At 32.9% G+C, this 23,469-nt stretch overlaps 1 protein-coding gene across 11 annotated transcripts in view; it reads left to right on the forward strand.

The window, feature by feature from the left end:
* Window positions 1-23,469, forward strand: part of nAChRalpha4 (nicotinic acetylcholine receptor alpha4) — a 186,700-nt gene that overhangs the window by 32,427 nt on the left and 130,804 nt on the right. For 7 of the 11 annotated variants that reach the window (XM_011641987.3, XM_089079971.1, XM_011641988.3 and 4 more), the window contains exon 3: window positions 19,961-20,005. In XM_011641987.3, coding sequence (XP_011640289.2) covers window positions 19,961-20,005 — 45 coding nt within the window. Of the gene's footprint in view, window positions 1-19,960; window positions 20,006-22,974; window positions 22,999-23,469 lie in introns of those variants that run through there. The other 4 variants (XM_089079974.1, XM_089079975.1, XM_089079977.1 and 1 more) reach the window with 3 other exon arrangements.

A 23,469-nucleotide genomic window follows, 5' to 3' on the forward strand; every position in this document is an offset into this window, starting at 1 on the left:
TTTTCACTATATCTTTTTCTAACCTTTTTTTTACAATAAATATCATATTATTTAATAAAAAGATATATCTTTTCTAATATATACATGTTCGGCAGTCGCAGTTTTTTTATATATCAAGTTTCTTCGCTTGTTATATAAATGTATTTGTTACAGGTGAGTTTTCCCAGATACAAAATAGAATACAATAGACACTTTTTCGTTTTCTCTTTTGTTTTCTTTTTCTTTTCGTTTCTTCCGTTCCGCGCGACAAACCGCTGGCACGCTTGCATTTCTGTTGGGTCAGTTCTTCCCTCTTTTCGTCCTGACCTACATCTCAGAGGCGCCTCCTCATAAAACTATCGCACGAATGTCCGATTCCGTTCTTCCCGGTCGCACTGTGAAGCGGGATCTATGATTCACTTCACATTTTATCGCTTTGTTCTTTCACGTCGGCGACGCAATTGCACGAGAAACGCAAATGCATAATTTCTGATGTTCTGCATTTCTTTCTTCCTAAAAAAAGGCTTGCTAAAGTCGAAACTCATACGGTATATTGAAGAGCCCGTAATGCAACGCTTCTCGTAAATGAAAGATGCGGTGAGAAAGATGCGAGAAAAGGAAGCGGTCTAGTATATCAGAAATATCAGTTATAACTTTCACATCAGCACGTGATAACAAATGCATGGCCACACTACGGAATAAGGACATTCCCTCCTTTCAATTAACTAAGCCGACCTCTGCTACTCCTCTGCTACTCCGAGATTATTTAAGTCCGTAATAACAGAGAGCTGCCGCCGCCGCTGTTGCTTCGTCGTTGTACCTGTTTTCGGCGACAGCTACGAATGCCATCCTCGACATTCCCCCTCGTCCCCTTCGTCGCCCAGTGTGTTCCGAGAGCGCATACACACGCCGAAATTTAATTATTCTCCGCGCGGATACCCACCGAAACTTCCCTTCAGCCCGTAATAATTTCGTCGGAAGCCCCGGATAATGCCGGGAACGAGGAGTATCGCTGGGGAAGTCGCTTGCCTTCTTCGCTCTCACCTGAGAAATTCGCTGAGACGAGGATATTCTAATCCCCGCTTCCCCTCCCCCCCCCTTCCGCCGCGTTTAATCCACACCATTGTGTACTCCGCGTGTTAGGGACGATTAAACGAGCTCCCATTTTTATGCCGGGACACCGACAGCGATAAAAACTGTACCGTAGGATTGCAATTAAATTTAATTCCGGCAACCGTCGTGATTAAGTGCCGGTAGGTATCAATGTACATAAACAGGAATGCGAAACTGAGAGGAGAAACCGTTTCTCAAATACTAATTGTTCCTATCAAAATTAATTTCGGATGTCTTCTAAATATCATCCTTGTAATTAGAAATATGTATTTCCCGTAGTATTTAGATTTGATACATTTTTGGAAAAATATTGGATTAATCTGAGAGGTTGATATGTAATCTTTTTGAAGGGACGGAAAAGAAAAAAATGTGTATTCTTTTGAAAGTCCACACGTCTTCCCGGACTGCCGTTTGAGAAACATTATAATAAAGGCACGTGCTAAAATTTTGAATACGCGCGGCTACTTTTTATCAAAAGCAACAAAGTCCCATAACGCGAGTCACGTATGACCTAAATTACCTGCGTGCACCGTCAGAATTACTTCGAATGCCTGAAGCCACATGTCGATTACATGTGTAATATTATAATATGTCAAGAACAGAGGAATGGGAAAAATGCAAAATATCTCGCAAATGTATCCATGGTAACATTATTATCAGCAAATTTAGCATCGTTATTAATTAATTGCCTTATTACTAATATTATCTGTTATTTATTTTACATAATATTTATCTTTAATATTATAATATAAAATTATCTTTAATAAATGATAAAATTGTTAATATTTATATTTGTTCGTTCTCATATGATATTGTTGCTATATTTTCTAATGTAAACCTGTGGTTCTGACAATTGTGAAATTATTATTAACTCGAGCATTTACATATGCGCAATTTACTGTAATGAATACTATAATTTACTACAATGAGAATCATATTGTATTCATTATATATTACTATCATTATACGATTAAATTGCGAGTCATCTCTGCGCTATAATAACGCAATTTTGAATAATTAACGGGATTCCAGTTCCAGTTCTTCTAACATAATATTAAAGATTTCTAACATAATATTAAAATTCGAAAGAAAAACATACATAACAATGTATTAATGTCAAATAAATTGAAAATTAATGATAATTGCAACCACCGCAAATTTTCTTCTCTTTAAACTAAGGCTATCTTGGCAAGATGTGTTTTTAAAAACACGTGCAACATTACCTTCGCGCCAAATGTATACAGAGATGACTAAAGATTTGCATAATATGTTTTTACATTATATCCTGATGCCTTCCTCCCAAGAATCGTGCTATACGCGAAACGACTTGCATCGTACAACGATATTTTGCATCATTCAGTAGATTCTTTAGTACTTTCAGTCTTAGCAACTTGCGTTCCATTTGTTTATATCAAGTCATTCCTTACGATCATTTTTAACGTGTCATAAGCTATGTACTTATCGTTAAAAAATTTTAAAGCAAGATAGAGAAACGTATTAAACATTTTTAAAATGATGTTACGTAATCTCTCATCTGTTGATAATCTTCAGGTTTTTCCTTCTATTTATATAAAAAGTAAATTGAGAATATATCACATACATCTACATAATAACATGCACGAAATAATCTGATGGTGCTTTCTTTATTACTCGAGTATTTAAATTGTCTCATAAAACAAGAATGCGAAAATGTGTCGGAGTGGCTTCGCGTAATCGTGACAAATATACTTCGGAAGTATGATGTATAGACCAGTTCGGGGGTGCCTTATTGTGGTCACGTACGTGAAGGATCGCATGAGTGCCTCCATCGAATCGTATCACCCCTCGTCGTTCTCTCTCTCTCGTTGCACGGACCTTGCCTTAAATTTAGGAGCCTCCAACTAGGACAGTAATTTTCTCTCAATGTTCGTCCGCAACCATTCTCCTCCACGCACTTAACCCTTGCCTCCCTTTTTTGGCACCCTCATTCGTTTTATCTCGATTCGTACCGCGTGATCTCGTCGCGTGCAATGGATCGAATTGTACATCCGATTACCAGACACACAAAGTAACAGACAATGCTTCGCTAATTAAAGTAGTAAACGGTTAATTTATCATATCATCATCTCAATCATCATGTCCATGCGTTAAATATATTAAATTGCATACTGTGCTTTAATCTTTAATTACAATTTCGCTTTTGTAGCATTATATATTTTAAAAAAAAATTTTTAAATAATAATAAGCAATAAATGATTTTTAAATTTCTAAAAATAAGAAATGTTGTATTCTTTTCTTAACATAATTCTTTTTCTTTAAATCATTTTAAGTTTAATAAATTTAAATTGTGCATATAAGTATTATAGAATAAAAAATTGTGTACTAAACTGAAGAAAGTAAAATGTATATATTGCATTTATTACACTTATTTATTATATTTATTTATTAAATTTATAATATATAATGTTTGGTTGTCGTTAGTGATCTATTTTATTATTATTAAATTTATAGATAAAATTATATTTACAAAAAAATTATATTATAGAAATTATTATTTAAATTTATAGATATTTAGGAAAACATCTCATCATGTTATTATATGTTAAAACCAGAAATAGCAGTTACAGTAAACCAAATGTCGAATCATTAATTAAAGTTTCTTAATATATCATACAACAAATTAATACATATATAAAATTAAATTATCATTTAATTAGCACATAATTCAAGCGAATAATTAATTACTATATATAGAATAAAACTATATATTAAATTCGCATTATCGCATTCAATTTTCATTTCCTATTTCCGCTTGACATATACAATTTTAATTAATATTTTTAAAAAATGTTAAATTATTTAACAATAATAAATAATTACTTTAAAATACGGAAAAAGTATTAATACAAAGACAAAAATTTTAATTTGATTAATTTGTTAAATTTTATAATAATTTATAATTTCTGATATAGTTTTAGTGATTATTTTGCAATGATTATATAATATTATAATAATGTTTCTTATCTAATTATCTAATTAGCTATTTCAGATTTAAGACAAAATTTTGTTTCTGAATTTCTTCTTCTGACAATATGCTGTTTACATGATGTCGAAACATATTCCATCGTTTGAAATGTTACGATATCGTCGCCTTCTTCCATATCCAAAGTTCACCGAGATCTGATCATATCAAACTCAATAACATCGTCCCGGAGTGTGAAAATATTATACATGAAAGATTCTTTTTCGTATGCATACAGTCGGAATAAAATATGTAAAGTTGATATTTTCAAGTTCCACTTACAATTATCATAAAAAAAGCAAATGTTAGACCACTACTAATATCAATAATAATAAATAATTACAAACATAGATTAATATGTTTTTGCTAAGACTACATTTACTTTTTCTTTTGCATAATAAAATCAGCAACCAAATCCATGAATATCCTAAGCTCAAACTCTTATTTGAAACAAGTGTCGTCCAACAGACGACGCTCGTGAATTCGAACGACATGTCCGCTATTCATACCAACGTATCTCATTTCTTTATCCCATTCATGGCTCTATCTCGGCCTATCCTTTTACTTTTTTCCACGTCGCGCCGTAAACTTCCTGGCGCATTTAGAAAATAAGTCCCACGTGTAAGAACATGGCACGGAGCTCGGTGCTTTTAGGAGAGTGTTTCTAGCGAGAAAGGGCAATGAGCTGCGGCGCGATGTAAAGTCCCGAGGGCTAATAATGTCCCAGAAGCGTACACAGGAGGTCGCAAGATCGAACACACGGTGTCAGCGACCCCAGAATGATAAACGACAAAAAGATTCGCAGATACACGTATTACTCGTTACTTGAAAATGACAAAAAAAAGCATGCAATCTTCCCAATTCTCCCGCCGTGTCACGTTTCTGTGATTTAATATTTCAATGGTATCGATAAAATAAGACAGTTTGAATAATACGGAGCTTTTTTTCACTAGTTAACTTCAAACATTTACCGTTTGCAATTTTGCTTATGCGTGAGCAATCGCGCGAATTTTCCAATAGATTCATCGTATATCTTATAAACGTGATCTTCTAAGAGCACAGAAATAAGTATCTATCCGTATCTATCGAATTCATCACCGAAGAAAGTATTATATAATCTATGTATTTGACTCGCAGAGTACAAAACTTGCACAAGGCTTGCTATCTAACGAGCGGGTATACTCGACTGTAGTAAAGCATAAAAGCCACAGAAGAAAATCTTTCGCAAACACTTATTTAAATGGAAGTGTTCGCATTGAAAGAACGAAGCAACTCTCTTTGTGCATTTACGTTTTTTAGAAAAAATGTCTGAATGGAAATATACCGCAAAAACATGTGAGTTTTTATATGCGTAATATAACAATTGCGTATATATTTATTGATTAACAATTTAACGAAACCCGGAGTTAATAAAAATATACCAATAATTTATTCGCAGAAATAAACTTGTGTGCAACGGTCATGTCACATTTAACATATATATATATATATATATATATATATATATATATATATATATTGTAATCTCTCATATTAATACAAAAACGATATAGTTTGTTTATATTGCATAATTTGCATGTTTGATTTTCAAGCTCGTCGAACGAAGAGACCTCTTGATTCTATGAGCAATCACCATTGAAATTGTTTCTAACAATAACAATTACCTAAAGCATATATATATATATATATATATATATATATATATGCAATAATATAGCTTTTCTTTCAAAAGTGATAAGATACGTAAGCGTTTTGCTTTTACATACAGAAAAATTTGTATCTCGAACAGATTTGATTTCAGATTATTTGCTTTCTTCATCTGCTTCAATTTTTCTGCTTTCTTCATCTGCTTCAGTTTTTCTGCTTTTTTCCAGCGCACACATGTTTGTCGTAGCGAACATTGAAAATGAATCGAACAACAAGAGTCAACGTCATTGTCAAGTATCCTATGTATGAAAAATATCGAGGCAGCCTAGGCAATATCTGCTGAAACTTCCTGAAATTATTTCGTGTCTGCAAACGATTCTGATATTAAAGTTAAAATTTTCCGTCCAATAAACGAAGATCGGAGATGCCGGGAAGGTTTAAGGCGGAGATTTCGCATTGCTCGCGGGCACGATTTCGCAGAGCGAATGCGTTTCGCGTTCGATACGTCCATCGAGAATTCCATTCCCTGCGCGGTGCGGCGGCCGTGTTGCAGACGTCGGAACTATTGCAAATATTGAAAAACGGCAGTCACCTGCTCTTTCCGATGTAATGAATGCTCGTAAAATATTACGCGCCCACACACGCCTTCCGCCCGCCGTTGAACCATGTGATTTCTCCGCTTTCCCGCGCCGGTTTATCAAAAAAACTCGTCGAAAACGCGCTAATTGAATTCGCAAAATTTAATGTTTTAATTAACTCTCGCACCTCGGTTGATGCCAATATCATTTCGCTTGTGCGATCGATCGCCCCCCTTGGCTCTCACCCATTTGCGAATTTCCACAGCGAAACTGTTCTTTGTGTAACGCTCGGAAGCCCGTATTGTCATGGAAATGGAAACTTTTTTTTTGAGAGAGGATTGTTTCCGCCATGGCACAATATTGCTACGAGTGATAAAGGAGTATTATATGATCGCTATTGTCATGCGTGTAACAAATTTCTTTTTTTAATTTGTTCAATTAAATCTACAGTTTCCGGTGAAAAAAAAAATCGTTAAAAGTTATTCGTTTTATTGAATGAAGTAAAGATTAATCAAATATTTCGTATAACAAATTTACATGTATTTTACACGTATCGCAGTACTGCATTACATTTCTGAGTTAAATTTATTCACTGTGAAAACACATATATTCCGCGGGAAGCAATTTAGTTTCATGATGTCCGATATCAACAAAGTAACAGCCGTCTTTTATGTCAAAGTAGAGTCTAAGAGAATGTTCATCCTGATACTCAAAGCAAAGTCTCTCGGTCCATTGCGACGGTAAACTTTTACCACAAAACGCGTGCGACGCGATTGGCGCAACAATTTCTGTAGCAGCCTTCCGCCATTGTCTTTTCCTCTTTTTTTTTTTTTTCAGAACGCGCGGTAGAGTTGAGAAGTAACGAGAATGTCTGCGTATAGCGGGTTTAATTAAAGTACAGCGGTCATGTAGTTTAACGCTAATACGGTCTGCGGTAGGAAAAAAATGAAAGCATGATAGGCGAGTTGTTTATTAATTATTTGTCACTTCTTACACTTTTTCGAAACGAGCGTTAAAACCGTAGACATATTACAAAATAGCGAAATAGCTTTACCTATAGAATCCCAGAATCTAAAGTCTGGCCGAATTCCTCTATCGGACGCGCGGATCGTTTTAATATTTCGTGAAAAGTCTATCTCGATTCTCGTATATTGCGATAAAACTGCCGCACGGAAGTTCTAAGAATACGAAAACCACGGGTACGATGCGAAGGTATTAAATATTTTCCGGTGGACCCCTTTAACAATTTTCATTTCCTAGCAGTGCATCTGTGACCCGTGGTTGCGTAACACTCAGGCGTATGAATATTTATATTAAGGTAAGGTAAGTCGCGAATCAAAAAGAGAGAGAGAAAAAGAGTAAGACTTCCCATGTAAAACATGAAACTATCATGTCGAGATATTTATTACGTCATTACAGTGCATAGAATTTTACATAAAAAAACATAAGTGACTTCCCAATGTAAGAAGAGCATTTTAATTAAAATTCTTCTTACAGTTCTTAAGGTATAATACATTCGCAGCTAAGCGCTCGTTGCATAATAAGATTTTATTTACTCTTACCTCTGGAGCTCTTAATTTGCAAAAGTCTTTCATTTCTAATTGCTTGTCTAATTCCTCTTATATTTTTAACCTTGCTGAAGTAGCAAATAACAAATTGTTAAAAACGTTTTAGAAATATAATGCAACGTAATTGCAATGCAATTTTCATCTTACCTATTGTTAAATTAAAAGCGTGATTTAACACATAATAATCAAAGTAAATGTTATCGATCCCCCTTTACACATACGCTCGAGCGTGTGTGCCCCGATTGGAGCACACCCCTAAATTGGAGGTCAGCCTCCAAATTGCATTGAATTATCGATGTATCTGATTGGAATTAGACCGGTGGAGTAATTTCTTTGATAGAATAAACGGATATCGAGGCATGATCAGAACAAAACTGGAATTCATGTATCGGTACCGATATGCGTTAATGGCATAAGTGGCCGCGGCTCCAGAGCCTCACCCGCGCTAAACCGCTGATCCTGTATGTACACGTGGCAATTCGCGGATGGTGAAGACCGTTCGTGTGGACCGCCATAGTGCATGAGCCGTTGGCATTCCTGGCATTCCTAAATCAGAGGTCAACCCGAATCAGATTAGATCGAGGTACGAGCTTGTCCTGGTATTGGAATAGCTCGCTATCCGGCAACACGACGATCGAAGACACTTTATCGATCGGCTAGCTTTCGATATGAGGGCGAGTACGGGATAAAAAAAAATCTTGTCAAAATTTGGAAAATAGGATAAAGCGACGATTCTCGTAGCTTCAAAATTTCAAATTTCTGAAAATACCCGGGGGCTATGTAACGAATTCTAAAAAAGAATTGCTATCCCGAATGCAGAATTTAATGAATATATATATATATATTAGGAATTATGCGCAGGGTGTCGATGACGTTTTTTAATCAGATTATGCGACATGTAATTGGGACAGTTGCTTTTATAGAAATAAAAAGATGTGCACATTGTGTTATTTTGATTATATATCATAATTTTCTTATAATTTAACAGATAAATTACGTGTCCTCTGTATAAACAAGAAACTTTTTATTTATGCAAAGTGTTTCTAAATCTTCTAAATCACCAATGTGCCGCGTTAACTTCGAAAAATCTTGTAATCCTGGTAAAATCCCTGGTAATATGTCGACTACCTTCGTTTCGCGCAGAAATCGCCCGACGAATTCTTTTCGTCCCGCGTCGCCGTTGAATATTCCCCGACGTTACGCGCAATGCAAATGATAAAGAATTTACATTTTCCTTAATTTGCACAATAATGGCGGCGTCACCTCTCGACCCTCTTCCACTCGCGACTACGACTCTTCCGTGAGAAAACTTCCCCGTGTCGTACTACGATTCCGCATTGAATTTCCTTGGGACATTCGCGTCATTCCTATCTGCTATACTACGTAATAATAGTACTCGATGCATAAGCCGGTCATAAACATATTTTACATCAAATAGTAATAAAGATATATGATTAATATAATACAGTTCATTACATAGAGCGTATCAGTAGTGATAATAGAAACACGTATAGATTGATTAGTATAAATAAAATATAGTTGTAAAATAAATAATTCCAGAATTCTTTTATATTAAACATTTTTTTTTCAAATTTTAGATTAAAATATTCATACATCTTTACGCATTTTTATAAATTAGTTATAATAAAATTATAATGATTTCTATATAAATATAGAATAATAAATTTGAATATATTTTTTTTCTGTGAAAAATGATGGTTTTCACAATGCACTTTTGATCTTCTTTGCCACCTTATGTCCGTAACGTTCCATTTAGATAAATCTGTTTATATAAGCACGTTACCTTCCTCAGTGACATCGCTGTCGATACCGAATAGGGAAAATGTATAACAAACAGAATTTTGATCTTAACTTCAATCTTCTTTGGAACAAGAATAGTAGGTTTTAATTAGATGCCAACTTGATCATGATACACCACCAAGATATTTTAAATTCATGAAACTAGTAAATTAGGCTTGAGACCTTGTCTTGCCAGAGTTAACGGTAGTCTGCGATGTACTTGGCTCGTGTAACTTTCGCAAACGTTTCCTGCGTTGCATAACAGCAACTTAAATCGTACCGCGCGGTACGAAGCCGAAAGTTTTAGAAACTTTACCAAGAGATATTCATTTGATGTCCGAATTTTATGGCTGTTTCGTGACCGAAATACCAGATTGTAAAATGAGCAAAAGAATCAACAAAATCTTTACGTTAATTGTCTTTCGTAATGTAATAGATATTAAACCAACGTTATTGTAATCGAAATACGCAATCAGGTTCCAGATTGTTTTTATTAAACAATTGTGTTTTTGAGCTTAAGTCTCTCCCCCTTTTCTTTCAAAAAATATTTCAATTTTCATCGATTTCTCGAGGATAAGAAAAAAAGAGGTTTGATAATTATAAACGACTATTGATTATTGCCAAACTGTGACTGTTAATTGTTGCAATTAAGGCAATGCCGAACATCTAATATCAAAATCATTGTGATGCATATTTCAGAAATCTCGTAACGGACTTGTACATCACCTCCAGGCCTAGTGCCACGACAACAGCACTGGTATTTACGTAATTATTGGCCAGGCGTTTGCTTTGTGGCAGGTTCACGGCTGCCTCTGGAGTGCATGCCATCATTAGACTAACCTCGCTACTTCATGCTATGTCATTGACATTTGCCGATATTTTCAAGCGACTTATTCATTTTTTCAGAATGATCTTAGATCAAGAAATTAGAAATATTTTGATTTTTATAAATGACAGTTTAAGCAATCAGAAAATCTATCATTAAAATTAATCTTAATGTATTTCACTGAATATATATAGAAAGGAAACGATATTTTTTACTTAAATATAAAATAATTTTATGTAAATATAAATAGTTATTAGAAAGATTAAAAAAATAAAAATAACGAATATTATGCTTTGATAACACAAATGTCAATGCTAAAAGTTTTATCACAGATAAAAGGAAAAATTATCTGAAATATTTTGACGCTTTGTAATTGAAACTGTATGTTATTTGTTAATAAATGCGTAATCTACACAAAAAATGCAAAACTCGCGTAAAAGCAATAAATACGTATGCTAAAAAAATTAATCAATACGCAATCGTAATAACATTTCTGTTTGTTTGATATCTATTTAAAAAAAACCTTGTTTATATATTTTATATATATATATATATATATATATATATATATACACCATAAAATTGCGAAAAAAAGTTCAAAAGTTTGTTACAAAAATTGACGCATTGATAATTTATATGTTTATTTCCAATATAGTTCAATAAACGGAAGTTTGTTGCTAGATTGCTTTTAGAAACTATTTTATTTGCTATTCACAAAGAAACTCGTTCCATGCAAGATACGTGCGCGGAATATAAACAATACTTTATCTTAATTTTTACTTTTTATTTTGTCCTACCGTAATCGCATTGCCTTGTTTACGAAATCTCGAAAGTTTGCTCGTTTAACTGCGCCTGGCGAAATGCCGCATTGCATTAAGAAATTATTTATTAAACCGTCTCATTTGCGTCGCTATGGGACCATTTGCTAGCCCATAAATAATTTTCTCGCCAGAAAAACTCGCAATTTTCGTACTTAGTCGACCAACTTCTCGACAAAATAAACGTTGCTAATTAAAAAAAAACATATGGAACCCACCTCTGTCTTATTTATTTTAGAATAAAGGTGCAAATTCATATAATCTGGGCGTATCTTGACAAAAACAAATTTCCAGAACTTACGTTTCTTCCACTTTACAAACCTAGATATGGCAAAATGGCGAAATACATAGATCAGCTAAGCGAGATTTATTCTCGTCCATTTAATTATTCTCGCTCCGAGATGCGAACGTGCCATCGCGTAAACGAAAATCATTTCGCATAATCTAAACGGTGCGTCGCGTTACACGTCAACCATCAAAAGGGATGAACGCATCTCCTAATCCATTAAAATGGAGAGAAACTGGCGATGTTAACTCTCGATATGAATATCTAACGGCTATTTATAGTCGGTCTCCCTTAGTCCGAGTTACAACCTCGCGAATGAGTGTGCGGACTGGACCAGTAGTAATGGAAAGCCACTGATCAGCCATTATTACGACGATACTGCAGGTCATACTGCACATAGGATTATGCACTTTAGCATGGTTAATGCGTTAGGAGGCGCATGTTAAGTCGGATTAGCATGGCGAACTATTAACGATATCTGACGAAGAGCTTAACTAATTTCAAACCTTTTAAAGCTTCTATTTATTCAAAAAAGTTTGTACGTTTAGAAAAAATATTATATCACGATTATTATTTCCATCTGATCAATACGTGATATTTTCAACACAAATATATTTGTTGTAATTAATTTATGACTTATATAAAAAAAAAGGAAGAACTACACATTACATTAATATATATAATTAATTGTAAGATGTGTGATTAGAAATATAAATTAAATTAAACTTAGTGATTCTCTCTCTCTCTCTCTCTCTCTCTCTCTCTTTCTCTCATATACTACAGAAGTGTAATATTAAATATGAGAACCCGTAATTGTAGAAATGTAACGTAATTAGAGACGAGTCAACGAAATTGATACGATCGTGCTGGGCTTAATCGAGCTGTCTAAGAGACGAAGACGAGAGTCAGACGACAGATGATGGAAATCATAATGAATCTCGTCGTTTCGCCTCCGTCACTCAGGAATGTGAAATTACGACAAGAACCTGTCTAGCACGCTCGCTAATATATACCAGTGACTTCGATCTTCATTAATCTTCCACCCTTGATCGATCCTCGAATATCTGGCGTTCTTTCGAGCGCAATTTTCTTGTTTGCCACTAACGCGTAATGTAGCTTGGAATTAACTACAACAATTTCCGCAAAATTGTTAACTCATTATGGGATAACATTGTAATCTTATTGTTTTATTATTTGCCATGTGATGACGATTATTAATAATATTTGATATTTTGAAGTAACTTATTTCTTTTTATATCAAGAAATTATATCCGTGATGATATTTCACCGCGTTTCATAGCATTAGAAATTATCGTGAGTATCGCAATTGACACGCGAAATTACCGTTGAGTAGTTTTTCGTGTAACTTTCGCGAAAAACCGATAGCTTTTCTTCCAACCTTTTTGCAGAAAAAACGCCCTTACCCTTCCACTTCCTCCTTCCTTCGCATGTTACCAACCTCCCCTTTCACTCATTGATCAAACATTATCTGTTTATCCCTACTTCTGAAACCGGAATTCCTCCACGATAACCACCCCGAACAAACATCTCCGTGAACTACGCCCTTCAGCACTACAATGCGCCCTAATGTCGATGCATAAGCGTCAAGTGGATTATCATGATAATGACAGCTATAATAGGCCACATCGTGCTTGTAAATATTTGCAATTGTGATTAATAAAATATCCATCCAAAATTATAAAATATCCAAAAAAAGAACGCTTCTAAGAGGTATATAAAAATTTACATATGTTAAGATCAATTAATTGAAATTAAAGAATCCTTAAAAAGTAAATTAAAGAACTTTACCCATGAACTTATTACGAGTCTAAACCCACATAGTATTTAGATGAAACTCAGCCAGGAAAAGGATTAAAAGAATAAATTTAAAAAAGACCATTCCCCTCGGCTTTTATCGCTCGGCCCAGTCTCATGCAGTTAAACGCGTCTAAGTACGTGTGCAATGAAACCGTTGAGCAATTTTGCAAGGAATAGTGCGCTTACTCGCTTGTATCTTTACCGGACGAGTATGTACACGTACAAACACGAAGGACGCGTTTCTCGTAAGCATTCTACATCGGGATTTGCTCATAAATATGTAAATTTCTCAGAGCCGCGTTCACAGGCTGCGCCGAGGTAAAAATGTGGCCACTCCGATATGAATTGGATATTCAATTACGATCAGCACACGGCGATTTGTGCTGAAAAAGCAAATATAATTGCAGTTTGAAAAAATCAACATCATTCCATCTGCACTTATTAGGTTTTATATATGACTTTTACGTCTTGTGTAAATTATTGATATTTTATTATTGATAGTTATATGTTAGACTATGTCCATGATATATTCTTTATATTGGCAGATTGATTTTTAATGACATGTATCTATATTACGCTATTAATAAAAAAATTTATCCAAAAATTTTAAAATGAATATATATTTTTGATTTAATTGTAAAATTAATCATGTATAAAATCATATATAAAACTACATGTTGACTTAATTATTAACGCATATTAACATATGACTCAATTAAAATGGCTTCAGTAACTATGGAAATATTTTACCTCATAATTAACTAGTGTAACTGATGAATAATTCAGAAGATTATAAATATAATTCATGAATAAAATTAATCTAAATAGCAATTATACGTTTAGTTTTCAGTTTATCTTAATCATGATTAAGTGATTCAATAGTTGCCTACTAATCACATGAATAATCAATCACTGTCTAGTAATGATTGTAAATGGCAGCTTGACATTGACAACTGCGCAAAGTGAAGGAAGTCTTCCCATCGCGAATGGCTTTCCGATTTTCATGCGCTTGCATCGCGGCGTTTGGCTTGCATTATTCATGTACAACGATTCGCGGCTGTAGGCAAGGCATATGTAAGTGTAAAATTGAGATTATCTCATTATGCATCGATTGTATTGACTTTTACTCAGGTCATTACGATAATAACTTTGTACAGAAAACAATCTTTCACGGAAAAAAGGATGATGTCATATGTGATATATATCGCAACTTGGAAATTTCAATTTTCTTCTACAATTCATCAATAATATAATAAGTCTACTTTTATCATTCTACCTGGATCATAAATTTCAGGACAGCCAACTTCAATTTTATATCTATCAAAAGTACGTCTAAAATTTATATTTATCCGTATATGAAACTGTATATGAAACTGTCTCTTCGATAGTAAATCAGTTTAGAACCGCGTATTTAATTTTGTTTAAATTTAGAGATTGAACATAAAATTTGACATGCTTCACGTGAATATCGCGTAGAAATTGAAGGCAGTATAAGAATCGTAGAAAAACCTTGAGAGATTTAAAAGCACCGAGCGGATTTTCTATGCTGTTTCTATTAAAAACTTTTAAACGGACTTTCCTTCTTAACCTACAAGTTCTTTTTAGATATGCCGAGTTTCTAATGATGTAATTTTTTCTAGCGTATTTTTGCCATTTAAATTATGCTTTTCAAATAATGTTCAAAGTTCATATAATTGATAAAAAAATGTAGATATTAATAAACAATAGAGTTAAAAGTGTTTCGAAAAACTAGTGAAATAATACTAACATTTTCAATACTTTTAATAAAAGGTATCGTGTAAATAATAAAGAATCGTGGTAGTGATGTAAAATATCTTATCAGGTGCATGAAAATGGTGTGCAGAAAATCTCTTTTTATTCATTTCCAACAGCTGATACGCCTAAAAAAATTGAATTAAATGCTGATCGATACTGAGAAGTGCGGCTTTCTGATCGTCAACATGCCTTTTAATTATTGCGTTTTAGAGCCACTTAATTAATGCATTTAGAGGATTGTATTGCTCGCAGAGCGTTTGAATAGCATACGTCAAATTCACGTCGGCTGCAGCTCAGTACTTTATGTTCGATATGCATTCATTAACGCGGTACGTGAAACATATTGAGTTTCTTTTGATGAGCATAAACAAGGAATGTTTGGATGTAATATATAACTATACGTTCTCTCTCGCTGGAACAAGAAAAAGAAAAATATGTACCAAGTTATTGTAAACAGCCAGGTACCTCATACATTGACGACGACAATTACTAAAAAGAGAAAAATTACAAACAATTTTAACATATTTAATATATTTAATTAATTAAAAGTTAAATATAAAATAAAAATTAATTGCAAACATAAACTTAATTACAAGATCTCTGAGTACGTAAATTACATCTCTCCAAATCGTACTACGTACGATCGGAGGGATATTTTTGTTATGAACAAAAAATTATGCTTTACGTAAATTTGTGTTGTCATTCCGAACGTTTCACGCGTTTCGTGAATATTCAACAATCTTAAATATTCAACGTTGGAAAACAGAGCATTATTCATCTCTCGGTGCCAACCGTCCCAGGCATACATCTATTTTTGCTACTCTAATCCCACTCCAATCGGTCATCTTGATTTACGACGTCAGAAATGAAGAAATTATTCTCGGGAGCCTGAACATTTTGTTGCCTTCGTTCTTTGTCATACTGTCAACTTCATAATATTTGCCCTACGATTTATGTTTATCAACTAATTCCAAATATCGTATTACAATGATAGAATACAATATTCCCCTACAAGTACACAAATCTGTCAAATCCAATTATATTTTTTAATATTTTGCATTTAGAAGGAATATAAAGCTTTGACAAATATAGGATTTATTATTTATATTTATTTTCCCAGTACATATACAAATCTCATAAGGTATTTTTTCCCACGGATTCTCTCAATTAATTTAATTTATATTGAAAATCGATAATATTAAAATTTACAATATTACAAAGTAATTTATATGTTCATTTATTGATTAAAATTTTGTTAACAAATTTTAATTTTAATTTTAAATCTTCTTCTTCATTATTCTCTCTATCTTTCAGTTTTATGAAGAAGCTCGCGCAGGTATAAAACTTATTCGCTATCGAGTCTCGCGTTAAATCGCGTTAAATCGCATTAAATCAACGTGATATCTCGAAGAGCGATATAAATTAGATTTTCGTGTTTGACAACGCTTGCCAATCATTATTTCATTTTTTTTAAGATCGCATTTCTCGTATATATTATCCGCAGCATATTCGCAATATCACGATCGCTTCTTAAAAAAATGAAAAAAAGATCAAATCAGATCTTCCAAAATAAAAATTTACAGTAGATAAAATTAATTAGTAGTAGTTAAATAAAACTGTTCTAAAAAAAAAAAGAAAAGAAACAATAAACACAAGCTTTACTCAATGACTATTAAAAAATAAAAATTATCTTAAAAGAATACAAAATTTTTAAATACCAAAAATCATATCTAACTTATATCAAAATGATACACTTAATAACTATTAGTGTAATTAATGTAATACACAATATAATTAACCTGATAAATAATAAATTTAGCAGTATTAATAATAAATTGTTATAATCGACGAGTTTTTCTTTTTTTTTTTCTTGTAGATTGCCTGTAAACAAAATAATTGTCATCGTTATCATAATTACTAAAAAAAACAGTCCTCCTCTCCTAAATAACTAACTGATCTCAATATACAACGTGCCGCATAGCGTGAGAATTAATTAGAAACGTTTGGATACTGGCGGATACTCTTGCATTCAAATGCAGGAATTCGACAGGAATTTTCAATTTACGATCCACATGGACAACGTGAGTCTAATATCCACCTATGTATCGGAATCCGTCGCGGTATACTCGAATCAATTAACATATTGCGCGCTCGCACTAATTGTCGCGCGCCTACATTCGCGCGATCGTACAGCGCGTCCACTCTCTACCGCAATTAGAGTTTAATTACATGTAAAGTAATTTGCTAATTACTCCTCACCCCGTCTACAATTGGCAATACGTTGCGGTATCGATGCGGAACAGTTCGGAGTTACTTTCCGTATCGTGAATCGTTAACGTCCTGGCTGATCAGCGCCGAGAGCTAACTTTGATAATGAACAATAGTTATAATTACAAGCAACGTCATTGTATTACTACAGTAATTATAATTAATTATTTAGTTAATATCATAAGTCAAATTATGACATCATTATTTATTACCGATCATTAGAAGTAACAATTTCAATATGCATTCAGCCATTACGTTAGTTATTAGTGTTATATTATATTAATGCTGATTCAGTATTAATATTGCTAAGAAGCATGAAATTATTATTATTATTATTATTATTATTATAATATCATTTTCGTTACGTTCAACACTGTCGTTCGTGTCAAAATCGATTATTCACGAGTACAGTCACTCTCGCATCGACATGGAAATTCGTACAAACCGACACGCGAGTTTTCCGCTTCCCATATCTACAATCGATGTGACATTAATTTCGAGCGAATGGCCGAACACACGCCCGTATATCGGAACGCCCGAATTAATTAGCCTTTGCCCCTATAATCGCGATAATGTGCGAGCCCTGTAATCCCGCGAAAATTCAATCGATTCGGCGGAGTCGCGCAAGTAATAATCTGACGCTTGTTACCTACAAAGAATAATGGAAAAAATGAAAAAAAAAAAAGAAAATAACGATGTCTTTTTATCGAATTGAAGCATTCTTGTTAAAGATGCACTTTAGAGATGTAAGAAAATATAAAAAATTAATTTACTTTATCGGAAAAGTACGATGTAATTTATTATTTTAAAAATTACCCCAATAATAAAAACAAACCGTAGTCCCAAATAACGTTCGTTAGTCAAAAAGAATGCTTCTCTTTTTTTTTTCCCTTTTGCCGTCTTATTTATTGTTTTATTATAGGTTTTACTATAGGTATTCGCATTGCTTGTATTCCCTAGTATTTTTTGCATCTAAAACGAAATGGGCATACATGCAAGAAACATTGGAGAAAAAAAGAACGGAAAACACGAGTGCAAGCGATATGAACAAATCTTGTATCATCTTTAATAGCTGATTATAAAAATAATATTATAATAATAATTATAATAATTATAAAAATGAAAGCCTGGCAGTTTAAAATTACGTGTAAAATTATGTGTCAATGTCTCTTGATAGCATTACGATAATACATCCGGTCTTTGTTACATTTACATCCGCGATTCATCAAAACGCGAAGACTAAAGCTATATCGGTATTATTGCATTTGCATATGAATACAATCCGCCTTCCTATCGCGGAGAATAACTCATCCCACAGTGAATATCCATTCAATACCGACCCTCAATGCGACTATGTTGCGATGATTACCTTGTCGGACACCTTCTCATTGATGTCACAGCAGCGGAAGCGTTCAACATTGTCAGCGTATATATTTATTATTTTAACGTATATATATATATATATATATATATATATATATATATTTATTTATTATTTAACACGCAACGGAATTCGTGACGTAGATAAATTTCCGCGGTGAAAATTGCAAAATTAAATGAGTGAAAGCGACAAGAAAGTATTATAACCGCAATGTCCATGATTGCATTAAGCGAGGAGATAAATCGCCGCGACTAAAAGTTTACACGTAAATGTGGTAATATCCGTGTATCAGATAACGATAATAATAGTACGTTATTATTAAATTAATAACGTTGATATCATAACTTTCGTGGTCGATAATTGCAATAATTATGATGATATTGATAGCGGTGGTTATAGTTTTGTAAATAGGTAATTAATAATCGTGTATCCTGAAGTCAGTAGGAAATTGTATCAATATGGCAGAAATATTTGAGGACACGCTTGTCCCCGGCACACATCGTTCGCATTCAATCGGGATTAGATTTGCGCGCATATACAAACATCCATACACATATACACATGCGGATGGATTCCACGTGCGATATAGTTTGAAATGTGAACGTCGGGGATTCACGAAATAGCGGAAAGTCCAAAATCGCATACTAGCAGTCCATAACTGGGATTACGGCTGCAAGTTCCGTCTATGTGCCTGAACAGCTAGCTGGTCCAATTAGTCGCGGGTCGGCGTTGAATCCGGAAATTACAATGCACTGTGGGTGACAGGTGCAAAAAGGAGACGAGGAATGTCGTACATTTGGAAGTCGAAACGTTGCCAAACGCTTGCCAAATAGGATCGTAGAAATCGTTATAGAAAGTTAAACAAATCAACGTTATCTTTCTATTTCAAGTAATTTCAAAAATGAATTTCAAAATTAAATTAAAGATTCTATAAATTGATCGAAAAACGTATACTTGTGTTGTTATGTATAATAAAAAAATCAATTAAAAGTCTAATACAATTTAATTTATAAAATAGATAATCAATTTACAATAGATCGATTATACGATTAAAAAAAAATATATTGTTTATATTCATTGAGCAAATGATTTTTGTTACAGAACTTGAAGAACCAAATCATGACAACAAATCTATGGGTCGAACAGGTGAGCAATAAATAATTTTCTTTTAAATATTTAATTTATAATATAAATTTATAATTGTCTCCCCTTTTTCAAACATTTTTCTTACATGTCCATAATTATTTGCAGAGTAAAACATAATTTTTTACATGTTGATAATTGTTTGCAAAATAAAACATTAAAATTTCTAATATTATATATATTTCTAATATTATCTTACAACTCTAATAAAAATCAATTTACAATTTAATGAAATTATTTTGGCTATATTATATATCAGTATTTAATCACGTGCAAAATTTTATTTTAAGAAAAAATGTTTATTTTTCGTATTACTATGGCAAAATTTGATACAAAACAAAGAATCAGGAGAAATTTATGCAACGTAATTAGACCGTTACGAACATTAGAACATTTATTAGAAGGAGAAAATTAACGATGCAACGGGGACATTCGTATCTGGGAAACAACGGCTGTCTTGCTGCTGCGCGTTACACAAATAGCACACTGCAAATTACTTGTATTACACCTTGTACATATCTACCAATGTATTTGAAGTTGTGGCTCTTTACCTACCTAAAATATTAGGAAGGATAAGGCAAGAGAAACCAGAGACAACGAGTGGCGCACCGTCGCGCGTAATTGAAGAATAATTAAAGCGTCGATTAGCGTAACGATTACAGCGTGTTTCTTAGACGAAACGACGCGCAAAACTCTCGAAATATTGTCGTTAACGTACTTTAGAAATGTCTACGTGTTGTAGTAAGATTTCTCGTGAGAAAAACTCTAATTGTTTTTGCAAGAAGAATATATAACGTTTTTATATATAACGTCTTTCACAATTGCCATATATTATTTTAGTAGCGTATTCTGGAGATTAATCAAAATAAAAAATCTTAAACATGCAATATCATAAATAATTTTCAAATTTACAAACAACAATCAGAGTTAGTTAATGATATCACATCAATGATGGAATTTATGAAATCAGATTAATAATATACATTATGTACATTTATATGTTTAATTCCGCTTTGGACGTTTATCCAGACTGAAATGCAGAAGATAATTATTATTTTGTAATAATTTTTAATTTTATATCTCGTATATAATGTAAAATATATAAAAATAATAAAAATAATAAAATAATAAAAATAAATAATACAATTATGAAATATATATAATTAAAATATACATTAAAATACATACAACTCTCGAAATAGATGATACAGAAAATTATAAATAAAATTCTAACTTAAAGATCAATGCAAATTATAAATCTAAAAAAACTTTGATCTATATTTATTTTTTATTGATTTTTGCAATCCAGATAATATTTCAGTATTTTAACTTTAAATTTGTACTTATTTTTAATTTCGTTCTGTTTAATGAATAAATACACAAATGTTATCAGTCATATATGTAATACTGATAAGTTAATTATCAATAACAAATTTGAATTGTAATTCGCAAATTATTTAATCCTATGGATAATTAACTAATTACCCAACTAAGCGAAATTAATTATCTTGAACAAGACAAATAAATCCGAGAAATAAAATGCAAAATGTATAACAACAGCTTATTCAAAAAAAAAAAAAAAAAAAATTTTGCATGCGATCTGAGATATATCCGAATTTAACTATCGTTGAAAAAATAATTATTGCTCATAAATATAACAATGATCTAAAATTCTTTAATTCTTACGTTATGAATTTTCAGTTAGAATGAACAGAATGATTCGAAAATATAAATAATACCGTGTTTAGCTATCGCGCGGCGCTCGGTGTGAAGTATGCTGCGTATCAAGGTCGAGCGCGACGCGGCGCGCGTATTCAGAGTCACGACGCAGTCATTTGTACGCCGACACTCGAGCGAGCCGGTAGTGCCGCGTGCTTTGCCTAACGTCACGTTATCTCTGGAGACGCGACGCGAAAGGTACTAAACATTGTTGCACTATCTCTCGAGACACCCAAACGCGATCATTCCGTGGAGATAATAATTACCAGTCGACGCAATTAGTTAACTCTCGCGATGAATGACTCTGAAGTTAGGCATACGACTCGACGCGGCGGACATTCATTCATTCGAATTCGGAAATCGAGGCGATAGAAAACGGGAATTTCAAATTGCTTTCATTGATTTTACAGTTAATATAGTTTTTTTCAATGATGCGCCAGAGCTGAGATATATATACTTCATCGTATTTTGAATTTTTCTTTAATTTATACGCGATTTATTTATTATTTTTAGGTAGGAAATGGGAGGAGAGTGTAATGTACAGATCATCGATTTATGTGTTTAAATAATAAAATCTGCGCGTAATATGATTAATTAAGAAATCGAAACGTAGGAAAGGAGAAAAGAAGAATTTCAGATTTCACTTTCATATTTTATCTTTGCATTTTTCTCCAATATATAATTTACCTATTTTCAGATTGAAAGCGCTTTTCTTGTAATATATACGTAAATTGCCTATCATTTTTTTAATAAAAAACGATAGGCGTAATGTACAAATCGTTCATTTGTGTGATTGAAGTACGGAATGCTGCGCATAGCATATCAATTTATTCACAATCAGTACAAAATGTGAAGAGCTATTACAGAGTCTATTACGGAATGTACTAGTATTTCGTGATAATACATTAAATATTTCGCAATAACTGGCGCGCGACTCTCGGTGTTTGGTTTTGCGGCTTACGGCGCGCTAACAAGTCTCTTTGTTATCATTCGCGTAATGGTAAACGGAAAGCTCCATCGCATTTGTCATCATATTACTTCTCTGTATGCTATCACGATAGATACTAAGAAACGCTCGATGCGATTACTCCCTACTGTTATCAATTCGTGCGATTGAATAATTTCCGTGATTAAGGATCGTGCGCGTAAGGATCGCGGATTGTAATTAATGGTCGTCATGGTCTTCGAGTGTTGTGTAAATATCATGAGTGCAATGGAAGAACATAAGAGAACGAGAAGGGAGGAAGAGCATTGAACGATGGCGGAGTAATCACGGGGTAAGTGACCTTTTATTTATTCTGAATAATTTATCTGAATTATTTAAACTTTTATCTTTTATCAAATTTTATAAAAATTTATTGAACAAAAGAATTATTTTCTTTATTCTGTACGTAGTAATTAGCTTTTAAATGTTAGTTATTGTGAAACATGAATTTTAATTTAGATATATGCATATTGTGCAGAACAACATTGCAGTTATAATTCTGCTGCTGTACATCATATTGGTGAGTGATAAAATATTTCTGGTTTAAACTGAGGTGATGAATTTATGAAAAATATTATATCAGATATAAATGTATAAATATTTTAAAAGAAAATAAAATATTATAAATAAATATAATGTTTTATAGATTTATGTATATATTTTAGAATGAAGAGACGGTGATGTTTATTTGATTCTAAAATCTAAGTAAATAAATCTAATTATTACGCACAGCGATTTGAATATCTTTTGATTATTATTTCAT

Source organism: Pogonomyrmex barbatus, unplaced genomic scaffold (genome assembly GCF_055798465.1).
Source record: "Pogonomyrmex barbatus isolate J1 unplaced genomic scaffold, ASM5579846v1 scaffold3, whole genome shotgun sequence".
Classification (NCBI taxonomy): domain Eukaryota; kingdom Metazoa; phylum Arthropoda; class Insecta; order Hymenoptera; family Formicidae; genus Pogonomyrmex; species Pogonomyrmex barbatus.